General features: G+C 40.3%; 1 protein-coding gene across 2 annotated transcripts in view; it reads left to right on the forward strand.

The window, feature by feature from the left end:
• LOC126175876 (ribonuclease 3) overlaps nt 1-16,152 on the forward strand; it is a 251,452-nt gene that overhangs the window by 67,491 nt on the left and 167,809 nt on the right. For both annotated transcript variants that reach the window (XM_049922913.1, XM_049922911.1), the window contains 2 exons: nt 991-1,124; nt 2,259-2,371. In XM_049922913.1, the coding sequence (XP_049778870.1) occupies nt 991-1,124; nt 2,259-2,371 (247 nt within the window). The remainder of the gene's footprint in view (nt 1-990; nt 1,125-2,258; nt 2,372-16,152) is intronic.

A 16,152-nucleotide genomic window follows, 5' to 3' on the forward strand; every position in this document is an offset into this window, starting at 1 on the left:
CCCCCTCCCCTGTGAACACTACCACATAAAAGACAGCATTGGCAATCTGTCCAGTAAACACTCGGTGACTGAAACCACTAGCATATAAAAAGACAGTGAATGTTGCCTTCACTTTGAAGCTGTTCATGAGTGGTTTCTTGTGGTGTGATGACTACAGTGTGTACACCCTTTTAATGTGTGGTTTCTTTCGGTCTGGTGACTGTAGTGTGTACACTCTGGAGTTCCATCTCTGTCTCAGATTCGTGCCCGAAAACCCATGAATCATATCCCATTATAACATTGTGCAAAAAGTAGCATTATTTCTACATAGTTCCTATAGCTCTTCACAAATGAGCACTCGATTGGACTTTCATTCAGTGGTCAAAATTTTTGGGACTATCTTTGCACACACTTTCTTCATCTGCAGTTGTTCTGTTGCTGTCTCATTGAAATGGTCTTTGGTATATCCAGAGACTGAGCTATTAGATGAACACTCATACTCCAATCTGCTCAAACATTCTTGCTAACGAGATACACTGTCTTCGCCTTCCAGTGTTGAAGGGTGATCAGAGCAAGTTTTGTCTTCAGAGTCATGCTGGCTTTCCAAAAAAAAATTTTGCACCACTGAAACACTTGCTGCTTTGACAGACATTCATTCCCAAATTCTTGCCTGATCATTGAAAATGTTTTGGCAATTGACATCCCAAGTTTCACACAGAATTTGATTGTATATCATTGTTCAAGTGAACACTGCATCATGGCAGGAAATGTAATGACACATCCTTGCCCTTCAGAAGCTCGTGGGACACTGGGATTGGGAAGCTAACAACCCTCACCAACTAGCCTGGGTGGACATACCATGCTCTGACCAACAGGAGTGTCAGAATAGAAGTGGTGAAAATCCTCTCCAGACAAGCTTTGTATACTCAAATGTTTATATACTGGCATGTATTTTATTCAAGCACAGCTTCATTTCTTATCCATTTGACTTTCCTCTTTATTCTGTTGCAGCATGCCATGTTGATTCCAGTGCTTGTGTGTCATTTGCGGTTTCATAGATCATGTGATGTGCTGGAGGAAAGTATTGGCTATAAATTTGAAAATAGGTTCCTACTTCAGCTAGCTTTAACACATCCTTCATATAGGTAAGTTTATGATTAGCGCTCTGACATTGTAGAATACGCCATCAGGTCAGTTGATATTCTGTAATGGAGAGGTAATGACATGAACACCCAAACTAATTCCTTTTTTTGGTTAGTCATTTTTGGTTATCTCTAATTTTATAACTGCTGTCAGTAAATATGAGGAGTTTAAATAATTTCTACTTAAAGGAGAGCACTTTCTCCTTCATTTTTGTCTTCCTTCTTTCTCTCAACCTGAGATCTGAGTGATCTGCTTTCCAGCCTTCCCCAACCAATACCTCTTTCCTACCCAAGAAAGGAACACCCAAGACCTGAAAGTTAGGATTAGCATTTTCTGCTTGTAACTATTTGTATCAGCAAAGCTTGGAGTTTTACCTCCTGAAAGTAAGAACTGACCAGCTGTTTGGTCTGCTTGTAATTTGATAGTATTCTCAGTTGAATGCTCACTTTAATACAGTAAATAGTAACATAAGCAGAAATGTTAAAATAATGGTACATGGATTATTATATTCCTTATTCAAATATTCTTATGTGTGTTTATGGCTTTCTTAATGTAATATTAAATAAAATCTTGCACTGTAACAATGAGCCACGAGTACAGTTCTGTGAACCACATCCATTGCGACTGGATATTTAAAATTGCATCACAAAATGTTCGTTTTGAGAAGTGAAGTATAATTTCTGTGATAATTCTGGAAAAGAACATTTGTCATTTCATTCTTGTCTCACAAAGAAAAAGAATACTACTCATTATTTCTTTTTTGCCATAAGGAGTGATCCATCGTCTTTACGGTTGTGAATGTTGTAAAATGTATGCAAGAAGATGCATAGTTATGTCTTACACAATTTTTACTTGTTTGTCGTAATTAACTCTTGTGGCTTTATAAGCTCTTTTGCTACATATTAATATTACCTCCTGTCTACTACTCTACCCGGTGTTATTGTCTCGTGAACACAGCGTACGTTTGCATTTGTTTGAGAGCAAACATTAAAATGGACATGCTTTGAGAGAAGTTAGAAAAGAAACTTAATTTGTCATCTTGTAAAAGGGAATGTACAATTTCATCAAAAAATTGTGTTAAGTATCATACCACATTGACCATAATCTTTATTTCATTTTGGTGGCTTGTTTTCCAGAGAAAATTTTGGTACAAATCCAGACCATGCTCGAAATTCCTTAACAAACTGCGGCATAAGGCAGCCAGAATATGGAGACAGAAGAATACATTACATGAATACACGTAAGAGAGGTAAGAAAAAAAAATTATCTTCTGTAATACAGAAGTAAAACAGTAAATTTCTTACAACTCATATAATGTATTTGGAGTAACAATAATTTGATATTTGCATGTTGGCCCTATAAGGGTCCTAAATGGCACCATGGTAACTTACCTGGCAGCATGGTCTACCTTATTTTTATTCATGTCAGGAACTTATTTTCTAATGAATAAAAAAAGAATGGTAGTGGTGAATATGTACACGAGAAGAGAAAAGGTAACAATTATAAATGTTGGTAGGTTTCTATGAAATAGGCAAGTAGTAGAATTTAGATTGAGATTTATTTTAAATGATGAAGACTGATACAGAAAACAAGGGAAGAACTGACAGCAGCAAAAAAAAGTAATGACCATTTAAACTAGGTTTGGCTTCTCAAGGATCCAAGGGAATTATACACTAAAGTAGCTACATTATCTAGCATCTGTATTGGCATATCTGCCTCTGCAACCAAGCACTGATAACCTCACCACTGAGCACCTGGAAACTGCTTCCTCTGCAACCAAGTAATCAGTGCAGTTGACTCTCTTGTGGAGGACCCAGGTTCAATTCCTGATACTGCCAGGGATTTTTTGTTGGTGGGGGGACTGGAAGGAAGTACACTCAGGCTCGAGATGTCAATTGAGGAAATGCTTGAATGAGATGTAGTGGCTACGAGCTCTAGAAATTTGACAATGGCCAGGAGAGCATGGGGCTGGCCCCACACCTCTCCTTACCACATCTGCATAACACCACATGGCAAATGATGACATGGCCATCAGTCGACCTCATGTGGGCCACATGTTGGCAGACTGTTCTGTGTTCTAAATATGAGAATGACAGTAAGAATAAGATGTCAGTCACTGCAGCTGCTTGTAGAATATGCAAAGTGTAAAAATTTTCTGGAGTGATTTTGATTTAAGTTTATCAAAACTGAGCTTCCAGTGTGTCTGAAGAGGGAAGTTTACAGTCATTGTGCAGTACCAGCTTTTATTTTATTTTATTGCAGTGATACATTGACTTTTTATATAAAAACCAGTGAAAAACTTTGGAGAGATGCATATTGGGAATTATTAGAAGAGATAAAAACAAATTCATCCCATCTGTAGCGCAGTAGTTGCTCATTTGTTTTGTTTTGAAAACAACTGTCCATTCGTTTAGTAAGCCAGTCAGGCAGGCTCCAGCTCTGGGCTGTTAAACATCTACAGAGTGGCAAGTTAAATGTTTGTCATTTCCTGTGTTTTCCATGTAGCATATTTATTAAATTTCTTGCATGTTTCTCTGTTTAAGAGGGTTAATCCCGCATTTTTGTAAGTGTAAATTCACTCAGTCTGTAGTGCAACAGTTGCTCAGTGAACAGCCAGCTACATAGCTTTTTAATGCATCAGGAGGGTAGCAAGTTGCATATCTAGGATTGTATGCTTTTATAGTTCACTTCTTACAGTTAATCTTGCTAGGATGGATAGGATCTGTTCATGCTGTGTGCAGATGCAGGAGGAGATGCCCGCAGTTTGCGAACAGCTGAATGTGCTGTTGACTATGGTCAGTCACCTTCAGGCTGCTGCATCATGGTGTAGCGGTGGCGGAGAATCTTGCACGTCGCACGGGACACCTCAGGTGTCACTTGTTTTGCCCACGGACTTTGCTTCCAAGGCACCTCCTAGTGCACCTTTGGTGGGTCCGCCCTCACAGCAGGGTGAGTGGTGGGTGGTGACGCATTCGCACTGCTCAAGGCAGAGGGCCAGCGTGGAGACTGGCCACCTGGCCTTGCCCATTCACCCTGTGAGTAGATAGATGGCCACTCCTTCAGCAGGGTCCGAGCAGGCACACAGAGAGGGGAGGGGTCACTAGTTATTGGGAGCTCCAATGTTAGGCACATTATGGAGCACCTTAGGCAGATAGCGTTAAGGGCTGGAAAGAAAGCCAATGTGCGCTCGGTATGTCTGCCCTGGGGAGGGAGGGGGGCGTGGGGGGGGGGCATTGTCTGCTATGTGGAAGCAGCCATAACTGTGGCTATCGAGTGTGCAGCGTGCAGTCATCTGCATGTTGTGGCTCACCTCAGCACTGCCAATGCTTATCGCTTGGGTTCTAAGGTGATCATCAGTTCAGATTGTCAGTTTGCACAGGTGGCTGGCAGAGGTAATGAAGACTGCTGGCTCGCCCATGGGGTGAAAGCAGAGCTCTCAGTTTGCAACGTTGTTCCCAGAGTTGACTGGGGTCTTGTGTTTTGGAACTGAGTGGAGGGTCTCAACCAAAGGCTTCGTTGACTTGGTGATGGTTTTGGCTGCAGATTTCTAGACCTGCATTATCATGTAGGTATTTGTAGGACTTAGTTTTATAGGTCAGGGGTGCACTACACAAAGGAAGCAGCTGCTCAGGTAGCAGAGTACTTGAGGAGTGTACATGGTTTTTTTTAGGCTAGGTGGTAGTTTGAGGTGCTCTGATGAACTCTCACCAGTCAATTCACAGCAAGGGAAGTCAAATGGTGTTCAGAATAAAGACACTTTGACTGTCACAAATTTATCAGTAAACTGTCGAAGTATTCGTAATAAAGTTCCTGAATTTACTGCTCTCCAGGTAAGCTCTCACACTAAAATTGTTCTGGGGTCTGAGAGCTGGCTGAAACGCGAAGTGGAAGGCTCTGAGAGATTTAGTGAGCTGTGGAACATATATCAAGAAAGACAGATTAGAGGCCATAGCAGGGGGAGTGTCCATTGCAGTTGACAAAAATATTCTGTCTATTGAGGTAGATGTTGAATGTGAAGTTATGCAGTTGTGTATAACAGATGTAGTTGAAACTAAGTTAATTGTTGTATTTTTTTTACCGGCCACCCAATTCTGCTGTGACAGTTCTAGAGTCATTCAAAGAGTCTGCTGTAGTATACAGAGAAGTTTCAGCATTAGAAAATTGTAGCGAAATGCAGGAAGATCTGCAGCAGATAGGCACTTGGTGCAGGGAGTGGCAACTGACCCTTAACATAGACAAATGTAATGTATTGCAAATACATAGAAAGAAGGATCCTTTATTGTATGATTATATGATAGCGGAATAAACACTGGTAGCAGTTACTTCTGTAAAATATCTGGGAGTATGCGTATGGAACGATTTGAAGTGGAATGATCATATAAAATTAATTGTTGGTAAGGCGGGTACCAGGTTGAGATTCATTGGGAGAGTCCTTAGAAAATGTAGTCTATCAACAAAGGAGGTGGCTTACAAAACACTCGTTTGACCTATACTTGAGTATTGCTCATCAGTGTGGGATCCGTACCAGATTGGGTTGACGGAGGAGATAGAGAAGACCAAAGAAGAGCGGCGCGTTTCGTCACAGGGTTATTTGGTAACCGTGATAGCATTACGGAGATGTTTAGCAAACTCAAGTGGCAGACTCTTCAAGAGAGGCACTCTGCATCGCGGTGTAGCTTGCTCGCCAGGTTTTGAGAGGGTGCATTTCTGGATGAGGTATCGAATATGTTGCTTGCCCCTACTTATACCTCCCGAGGAGATCATGAATGTAAAATTAGAGAGATTCGAGCATGCAAGGAGGCTTTCCGACAGTCGTTCTTCCCGCAAACCATACGCGATTGGAACAGAAAAGGGAGGTAATGACAGTGGCACTTAAAGTGCCCTCCGCGACACACTGTTGGGTGGCTTGCAGGGTGTAGATGTAGATGTAGAGTCTGCTGTCAATAGTGTGTAAATACCCAGGTAATGCAATACTATTTGGAGGCGGCTTTAACTTGTCGAGTATAGCCTGGGACATCTATGGATTCATTGTGGGGGGGATACAGACAAACAGTCATGCAAAATACCTTTGAACACGTTTTCTGAAAATTGTCATGAACAGCTAGCTCGGCAGCCCACACACAATGGAAACATCTTAGACCTTGTAGCTACAAATAGGCCAGACCTTTTTGACATTGTCAGTATAGCGATCATGATGTCATTATAACAATTATGATTATGAAAGTTTATAAATTGGTCAAGAAGGCAAGGAGAGTGTTTCTGCTAGATAGAGCAGATAAGCAGTTATTAACACTTCACTCAGACAGTGAATTTGCATCACTTAGTTCCAGTAAGATGGATGTAGACAAATTATGGCCAAAGTTTAAGCATATAGTAAATTGGAGTAAATTGGTATGGAGAGTTACATGCCTAGTAAGTCGATAAAGGATGGAAACAACCCACCAGGATTTAATAACAAAATTTTGTGGATGCTGAGGAAGCAGAGGTTGTTGCACTCTCAGTTCAAAAGCGAATACATAAATGACGACAAGCAAAGGTTAGTAGGGATTCATATGTCTGTGAAAAGATCTGTGTGCAAAGCTTACAACTACCTCCATCACACCTAAGCAAAATATCTGGCAGAGAACCCGAGAAAATTCTTGTCATATGTGAAATCACTAAGCAGCTTTAAGGCTGCCATTCAGTCGCTTGTTGACCAGTCTGGTGTGGCAGTTGAAGATGATGAAATGAAAACCGAAGTTTTAAGTTTCACATTCAAGAAATCATTCACACAAGAATAAAACATTGTCTTTTGATCATCAGACAGATTCCCTTATGGACAATACAGTAATCAGGGGGTGTATAAGACCCAGGAAAACCAGAAGATTTGGGAGAAAACCGGGAAAAACCCAGGAATTTTTCAGAATTCTGGGAATTTTTCATTGTTTTAGTTTTCAGTTAAATTTTTGTAAGACCCAATACTTTAACAAAGGATATTACTGTATCCTGCTACTGCAGAATAATACTGCAGGAATAAAACATGAATGAGAGAAAAAAATGAAAACAAAACTTAAATTGCAAGAAAATGTGCCATATGCAACAACAATCACAGTGCTCATGCAAGTGTCTGCAAACAGCAGAATGTGTCAAACTGTTTAGGAAGACTATGCAAAGCTTCATAACAACAAATTGTCTTCAGTTAGCGTGATGTCACAACTGTTTACGTTAGATTCGTTTTAGCAGTTAGGAGTGGGCTCATGGGCATGTGCAGTTGTGTCGCATATGAGTAGTACCTTCTCCCGCTTCCAGCTACAGAAATGTGGCTGTTGGCTGTGTAAGCAGTCGCAGCAAGAAGCTAGATACTACCAGAAAAATTTGACTGGCACGTCCAAGCTGCCACCAGATTCACACATGCGCAACAGGCCCAGATCTCGGAGGGTGGCACTTTCTGGGGGGGGGGGGGGGCTAAATTCGAGGGGAAAAAAACTTATATCACAAAGCGCCTAGCGTCCAGTGCACGTTGGTCTACCGATTATTCATATTGTAAGTTGATTTCTGAATGAATCCTGAGTTGGTTTTTGAATGTGTGTATACTGTACTTGATGTCTCTGTCAGGGGAATCCTCATCATATCTAGAAATAAACTTTCCTGCAGACAAAAAGGGATGGGGCTATATGACCTGAGCAAAGTAAAGGCGAACAGATGAATGCCAATCGCTGTCTAATTATGTAGTTGATTGGGTTTGCGAATGATCAGCATGTTATAATCACTATCGAAATCCGTAGATTTAGACTAGCAGAGTGGAAATAATGACTAGCAGGAATAACAGGTAAGAAAGATTATGTATTATCTTCTTGGTTAATCCAAGAAAATGAAATTTTGACAGAAAATTTTTGGCCAGATTGCAGCACTAATAAGGGCCAGTTGTACAGTCCCCTGCTAGCAGCTGCTAAGTTCTATTCTGGAAGTAGCCTGGGAAACGTGCTGTATGAACATGCACCAAGTTCTAACCGGAGAATAATTGCAGGATAACTAAACCAGTGATTCTGGCAGGGTTAGTGAAGTTAACGGGCAAATAGTTACAGAATTAGTGATGAAAGATGGTTTGTTAGAATGAGGAAGGAAAAGAAACGGGGATGTCACACAAATTGTGGAAGAGTATAACGATTCCAAATTTATATAAAAATTTTGTACTACTACTGTATGAATGAAATGTGAAACTATTTGGTAGCATAAAGCTTTTTGCTTGTAGTAGGCCGAATAGGCATTTGATATTGGTACTTCATGTATTATATTCTGTCGAGTTATAAAAATGACTATTTGTGCCAAAATAGTCTCGTTTATTTGGTATGTGTTACAATTGCTGCAATATTAGAAAGGCCTATTTTGTTTCGTCTAGCAGACAGTGACAACATAGACGTAATCAGATTGAGAAACCACGCCAGTCTTGTGTACTATTTGTATTAACAGCTGTTTCAGTATTAGACAATATTTTGATTTTTCATGTAGCAAAACATTTGACGAACTTTGATGTGGTAATAGATTCTTTCACAGAAAAGAAAAACATGCCGTGTAAAGCTGTAGTAAGAATTGAGAAGAAAAAAATGCTAGGAGCTAAGGATTGAAGAAATGTGTATTGTCTTGCTTGTCTCTTGTCTTTACTGGTTTTATGTACCCTGTACTTAATTTTATGTCACACAGAATAGCAAGTTATTAGCTAATAAGCAATAAAGGTGCAAATTTTCTGAAGAGTTCTTGCTCTCCAGATTATAAATACTCTCATCCAGTTGCAAGTTCTTTTTTTAAGAGGGACAGGATGTCAAACTGGCCAACTGGTAGGAGTAAAGGCACCACAGGACAGTTTAATTTCCACAGTCATGAATATAATTTGATGGCATCCATTACAAAAAATACACATCTCAATTCCACAAAGCGAAGTACAGTGATGTGCGATAGAGGAATACTGTGTGAAGAGGCATGGCACTACACTTTGGCACACTTAAGACCAAGTAAGGTGTCTTCCATTTCGTCGAACACATATGTTTGTGGATCAGACTCTTCAGAAAGATGTGCACTACAAAATGCCCCAGTTTGGAAACATCGTAGATCCAGGGCTGATGCACAGAGCAGTCTGAGTTCAAATGGTTCAAATGGCTCTGAGCACTATGGGACTTAACATCTGTGGTAATCAGTCCCCTAGAACGCAGAACTACGTAAACCTAACTAACCTAAGGACATCACACACATCCATGCCCGAGGCAGGATTTGAACCTGCGACCGTAGCAGTCGCACGGTTCCGGACTGAAGCGCCTAGAACTGCAAGACCACCGCGGCCGGCTAGTCTGAGTTATAATGGGGAAGTGGGTCTCCCTGTGACCCACATTTACATTTAGTGCTTTTGCTGTTTCCTATTCGTTTACTGCTCTCACTTCAAATGAAAACGCATTTCTGTGGGCAGGAGCTATCAAATGAATTAAAATACATTCACATAATTGCGGAGGGCTAAAATATGTTATTAGTTTCGGGTTTGATTTTATTTCCACCTTTCTGACAGTCAAACATTAATCGCCTTACGGAACAATGAAGTTATTTTTGTTGGTTTGCTAAAGAAAGCTGACTTTTATTAATCTTTTCTGCTGAGGCAGTCAATGTATTTTAAATGAAGTGTTTAATTCCACACAGTTGGCTTGTTTCAACTGTTCGCTGCATTTCAAGTGCACCTTTCCATCTTGTAGCATGTAAGGCATTATCCCATAATATAGAACCAAATGTGAAATAATGCAGCACTGGTATTCCGAGAAAATTTACATCCCGAAAAACACACTGAAAAGCTTAATATTAGGCTGAGGCCTACATCAGTGGGAATCTGGATATACAAATGTGCTCTTTAAGTATGCACTTTAACTGTACACATTTTAGTTAGTATTGCTTTGAAATTTTGATGCTCTTGGAGTATGTCTGGTGTCTTATTTCTTTCATGACATAATGTAAGATCTTTTCATGTTTTTACACGTACGAACATACAGGCTTCGTACGTCATTGTAGCTGCGCACACAGGGTTGCACCTGTTATCTGGCGACTGCTGAAACAAACCCATTTGTAACAGGTCACAGGAAAATATTGCGAATAGTGGTTTGAAAAGCAATTTACTTTTACACAAATTGAACTATGTGTGAGAATGTACGGTGAATTTCTTAAATCACAGAGAGTGTGACTCTCATTTAAAAATCAACTCTTTAATAACAAGTCATTTATGTGAATTTCGGGGCCAAAAGATCAGACAATTTTATGCTGTTATTAAAAACTTTCCTAGCATGTTTGTGTGATACATCTTAAAGTGTAACGCGCTCAAAAACAATCTGCATTATATGTGAAAGTTTAGCTTCTCTTGCAACACTATGAATATTAATTTAAAACTTTAACTTTTCCTGTTAGTATATTCGCACTACTCAACAGTGATGTTGCTATTGGCTGACTACATCACATGTTCTATGCTCTGAATATCCGCTGTCCTCGATGACGAGATCACGTGACGTGAGCTATGATTGGCTTACAAAAGTGTATCGCAATCACGATTTCAATGCTTCAGAAAGTAACATGCAGATTTTGGTGGAATTTGAATCTATACTTTTGTAATACGAAAATATGCAGTGTACAGGTTGCTGCACGTCAAAGATCGTTCCAAAATGTGTTTTTTCCCTGATTTTAGTTTTCTAAAGTGCTTGAAAATTCTACACCCGTGTATAAAAAGGGTTGACAAGTTTTACAGTTCTGAGGTAAAATATACTGTCACTTAACCTGAGTGTTTTTTTCAGCTGGGAGAAAGTGTATTTTTAACCAGGAAATCTAGGAGAAATCCTTGTCCATGCATACACCCAGAATAAGTGTACCCAGTGTAGAGAAACAACTTAAAGATTTGAAAGCAAATAAATCACCAGGTCTGAATGGAATTCCACTTCGATTTTACAGAGAGTACTTTAAAGCATTGGCACCTTACCTAACTTGGATTTATTGTGAATCTTTCACCCAGCACAGAGTCCCAAGTGACTGGAAAAGAGTGCAGGTGACTTCACTATATAATAAAGGTAAAAGATTGGACTGGCAAAATTACAGATCAATATCACTAACTGCTGTTTGCTAGAATCCTTGATCATGTCTCAGTTTGAAAAATAAAGGATGGTTTTAGAAAATATTGCTTGTGCGAAACTCAGCTTGCCCTTTTTCTCACACAATATACTGAGAACTGTGGATGAAGGGCAACAGGTAGATTCCATATTTCTATATTCCCAGAAAGCATTTGCCATGGTGCTGCATTGCAGGCTGTTAACGAAGGTATGAACATATGGAATAAGTTCACAGATATGTGAGTGGCTCGAGGACTTCTTAAATAATAAAACCCAGTATGTTGTGTATGTGTACCTGTGGTCTTGGGGTAGCGTCTTTGATTCATAATCAAAACGTCTTCGGTCCCGGGTTCCATCCCCGCCACTGCCTAAATTTTGATAAATAATCAGCATTGGCGGCTGAAGACTTCCGGCATAAGAAGTCAGCCTCATTCTGCCAACGGCCTTGTCAAAGAGGGCGGAGGAGCGGATAGAGGTTCAGGGCACTCTCTTGTCCTAGGGGTGGGAAATTGCCCCTAAAGGCGGAAGAATCAGCAATGATCAACGACATGAGGATGCAGAAGGCAATGGAAACCACTGCATTAAAGACACGTAATGTGTATCCACAGGACATGTGGCCTGTAATTGAAGAAGTGTCATGTTGATCTCTCCATTGGCAAAAGATTCAGGAATAGTCCCCCATTCGGATCTCCGGGAGGGGACTGCCAAGGGGGAGGTTACCATGAGAAAAAGATTGAATAATCTATGAAAGGATAACGTTCTACGAGTCGGGGCATGGAATGTCAGAAGCTTGAATGTGGTAGGGAAACTAGAAAATCTGAAAAGGGAAATGCAAAGGCTCAATCTAGATATAGTAGGGGTCAGTGAAGTGAAGTGGAAGGAAGACAAGGATTTCTGGTCAGATGAGTATCGGGTAATATCAACAGCAGCAGAAAATGGTATAACAGGTGTAGGATTCGTTATGAATAGGAAGGTAGGGCAGAGGGTGTGTTACTGCGAACAGTTCAGTGACCGGGTTGTTCTAATCAGAATCGACAGCAGACCAACACCGACAACGATAGTTCAGGTATACATGCCGACATCGCAAGCTGAAGATGAACAGATAGAGAAAGTGTATGAGGATATTGAAAGGGTAATGCAGTATGTAAAGGGGGACGAAAATCTAATAGTCATGGGCAACTGGAATGCAGTTGTAGGGGAAGGAGTAGAAGAAAAGGTTACAGGAGAATATGGGCTTGGGACAAGGAATGAAAGAGGAGAAAGACTAATTGAGTTCTGTAACAAGTTTCAGCTAGTAATAGCGAATACCCTGTTCAAGAATCACAAGAGGAGGAGGTATACTTGGAAAAGGCCGGGAGATACGGGAAGATTTCAATTAGATTATGTCATGGTCAGACAGAGATTCCAAAATCAGATACTGGATTGTAAGGCGTACCCAGGAGCAGATATAGACTCAGATCACAATATAGTAGTGATGAAGAGTAGGCTGAAGTTCAAGACATTAGTCAGGAAGAATCAATACGCAAAGAAGTGCGATACGGAAGTACTAAGGAATGACGAGATACGTTTGAAGTTCTCTAACGCTATAGATACAGCAATAAGGAATAGCGCATTAGGCGGTACAGTTGAAGAGGAATGGACATCTCTAAAAAGGGCCATCACAGAAGTTGGGAAGGAAAATGTAGGTACAAAGAAGGTAGCTGCGAAGAAACCATGGGTAACAGAAGAAATACTTCAGTTGATTGATGAAAGGAGGAAGTACAAACATATTCCGGGAAAATCAGGAATACAGAAATACAAGTCGCTGAGGAATGAAATAAATAGGAAGTGCAGGGAAGCTAAGACGAAATGGCTGCAGGAAAAATGTGAAGACATCGGAAAAGATATGATTGTCGGAAGGACAGACTCAGCATACAGGAAAGTCAAAACAACCTTTGGTGACATTAAAAGCAACGGTGGTAACATTAAGAGTGCAACGGGAATTCCACTGTTAAATGCAGAGGAGAGAGCAGACAGGTGGAAAGAATACATTGAAAGCCTCTATGAGGGTGAAGATTTGTCTGATGTGAATGAAGAAGAAACAGGAGTCGATTTAGAAGAGATAGGGGATCCAGTATTAGAATCGGAATTTAAAAGAGCTTTGGAGGACTTACAGTCAAATAAGGCAGAAGGGATAGATAACATTCCATCAGAATTTCTAAAATCATTGGGGGAAGTGGCAACAAAACGACTATTCACATTGGTGTGTAGAATATATGAGTCTGGCGATATACCATCTGACTTTCGGAAAAGCATCATCCACACAATTCCGAAGACGGCAAGAGCTGACAAGTGCGAGAATTATCGCACAATCAGCTTAACAGCTCATGCATCGAAGCTGCTTACAAGAATAATATACAGAAGAATGGAAAAGAAAATTGAGAATGCGCTAGGTGACGATCAGTTTGGCTTTAGGAAAAGTAAAGGGACGAGAGAGGCAGTTCTGACGTTACGGCTAATAATGGAAGCAAGGCTAAAGAAAAATCAAGACACATTCATAGGATTTGTCCACCTGGGAAAAGCGTTCGACAATATAAAATGGTGCAAGCTGTTCGAGATTCTGAAAAAAGTAGGGGTAAGCTATAGGGAGAGATGGGTCATATACAATATGTACAACAACCAAGAGGGAATAATAAGAGTGGACGATCAAGAACGAAGTGCTCGTATTAAGAAGGGTGTAAGACAAGGCTGTAGCCTTTCGCCCCTACTCTTCAATCTGTACATCGAGGAAGCAATGATGGAAATAAAAGAAAGGTTCAGGAGTGGAATTAAAATACAAGGTGAAAGGATATCAATGATACAGTTCGCTGATGACATTGCTATCCTGAGTGAAAGTGAAGAAGAATTAAATGATCTGCTGAACGGAATGAACAGTCTAATGAGTACACAGTATGGTTTGAGAGTAAATCGGAGAAAGACGAAGGTAATGAGAAGTAGTTGAATTGAGAACAGCGAGAAACTGAACATCAAAATTGATGGTCACGAAGTCAATGAAGTTAAGGAATTCTGCTACCTAGGCAGTAAAATAACCAATGACGGACGGAGCAAGGAGGACATCAAAAGCAGACTCGCTATGGCAAAAAAGGCATTTCTGGCCAAGAGAAGTCTACTAATATCATATACTGGCCTTAATTTGAGGAAGAAATGTCTGAGGATGTACGTCTGTAGTACAGCATTGTATGGTAGTGAAACATGGACTGTGGGAAAACCGGAACAGAAGAGAATTGAAGCATTTGAGATGTGGTGCTATAGACGAATGTTGAAAATTATGTGGGCTGATAAGGTAAGGAATGAGGAGTTTCTACGCAGAATCGGAGAGGAAAGGAATGTGTGGAAAACACTGATAAGGAGAAGGGACAGGATGATAGGACATCTGCTAAGACATGAGGGAATGACTTCCATGGTACTAGAGGGAGCTGTAGAGGGCAAAAACTGTAGAGGAAGACAGAGATTGGAATACGTCAAGCAAATACTTGAGGACGTAGGTTGCAAGTGCTACTCTGAGATGAAGAGGTTAGCACAGGAAAGGAATTCATGGCGGGCCGCATCAAACCAGTCAGTAGACTGATGATGAAAAAAAGAAAAAAAAAAAAAAAAAAATGTTGTCTTTGACAGTGAGTGTTCATCAGAAACAGGGGTATCGTCAGAGCGCCCCAGGGTACTATGATAGGATCACTGTTGTGCTCTGTATCCATAAATGATTTGATGGACAGGGTGAGCAGCAATCTGCAGTTGTTTGCTGATGACGCTGTGGTGTACAGTAAGGTGTCAAAGTTGAGTGACTGTAGGAAGATGCAAGATGACTTAGACAAAATTTCCAGTTGTTGTGATGAATGGCAGCTAACCGTAAATGTGGAAAAATGTAAGTTAATGTGGATGAGTAGGAAGATCAAACCTGTAATGTTCTGATATAGTATTACTAGTGTCCTGCTTGACACAGTCACGTTGTTTAAATACTTAGGCGTAACATTGCAAAGTGATATGAGGTGGAACAAGTATGTGAGAACTGTAATAGGGAAGGCAAATGATCAACTTCAGTTTATTGGAATAATTTTAAGAAAAACTGGTTCACTTGTAAATGAGACTACTTATAGGATGCTGGTTCGATGTATTCTTGAGTACTGCTCGAATGTTTGGGATCTGTACCAGGTCAGATTGAGGGAAGACATTGAAGCAATTGAGAGGTGGGCTGCTAGATTTTTTACCAGTAGGTTCGAACAGCATGGAAGTGTTACGGAATATGCTTCAGGAACTATAATGGGAGTCCCTGGAGGGAAGGCAACATTCTTTTTGAGAAACACTAATGAGAAAATTTAGAGAACCGACATTTGAAGCTGACTGCTGATCAATTCTACTGCTGCAAACATACATTGCATGTAAGGACCACCAAGATAAGATACAAGAAATTAGGGTTCATACGGAGGTATACAAACAACCATTTTTCTACATTTTTGGAAGGTGACTATCTACAACCATCAAGTAATGTATAAAATGCATGTTTGGCCATCAGCTGCTTTTATTATAAACCCAAACCCATATCTTCACAGGTAAGGGTTTAGATGGTTTAAGCCACCATATTACATTTGTCATTACTCAAATGACTGAAACTGCTTGATATTTGGGTTTAAAATAAAAGCAGTTGATGGTCAAACATGCATTTTATACAGTCATTTTTCCTTCGCTCTATTTGCAAGTGGAGCCAGAGGGGAAATTACAAGTAGTTGTACATGGTACCCTCCGCCGCACACTGTACTGTGGCTTGTGGAGTATCGATGTAGATGTAGGAATGTAACAGACTGAGGTTGCAGATGTAATTATGACAATAATGAAAGTCAACTGTAGGTGGGGACATGTAGTCAGGTGAACCAAGGAAGTTATTTGTTGGATT

This window comes from Schistocerca cancellata, chromosome 3, assembly GCF_023864275.1.
Source record: "Schistocerca cancellata isolate TAMUIC-IGC-003103 chromosome 3, iqSchCanc2.1, whole genome shotgun sequence".
Lineage (NCBI taxonomy): Eukaryota > Metazoa > Arthropoda > Insecta > Orthoptera > Acrididae > Schistocerca > Schistocerca cancellata.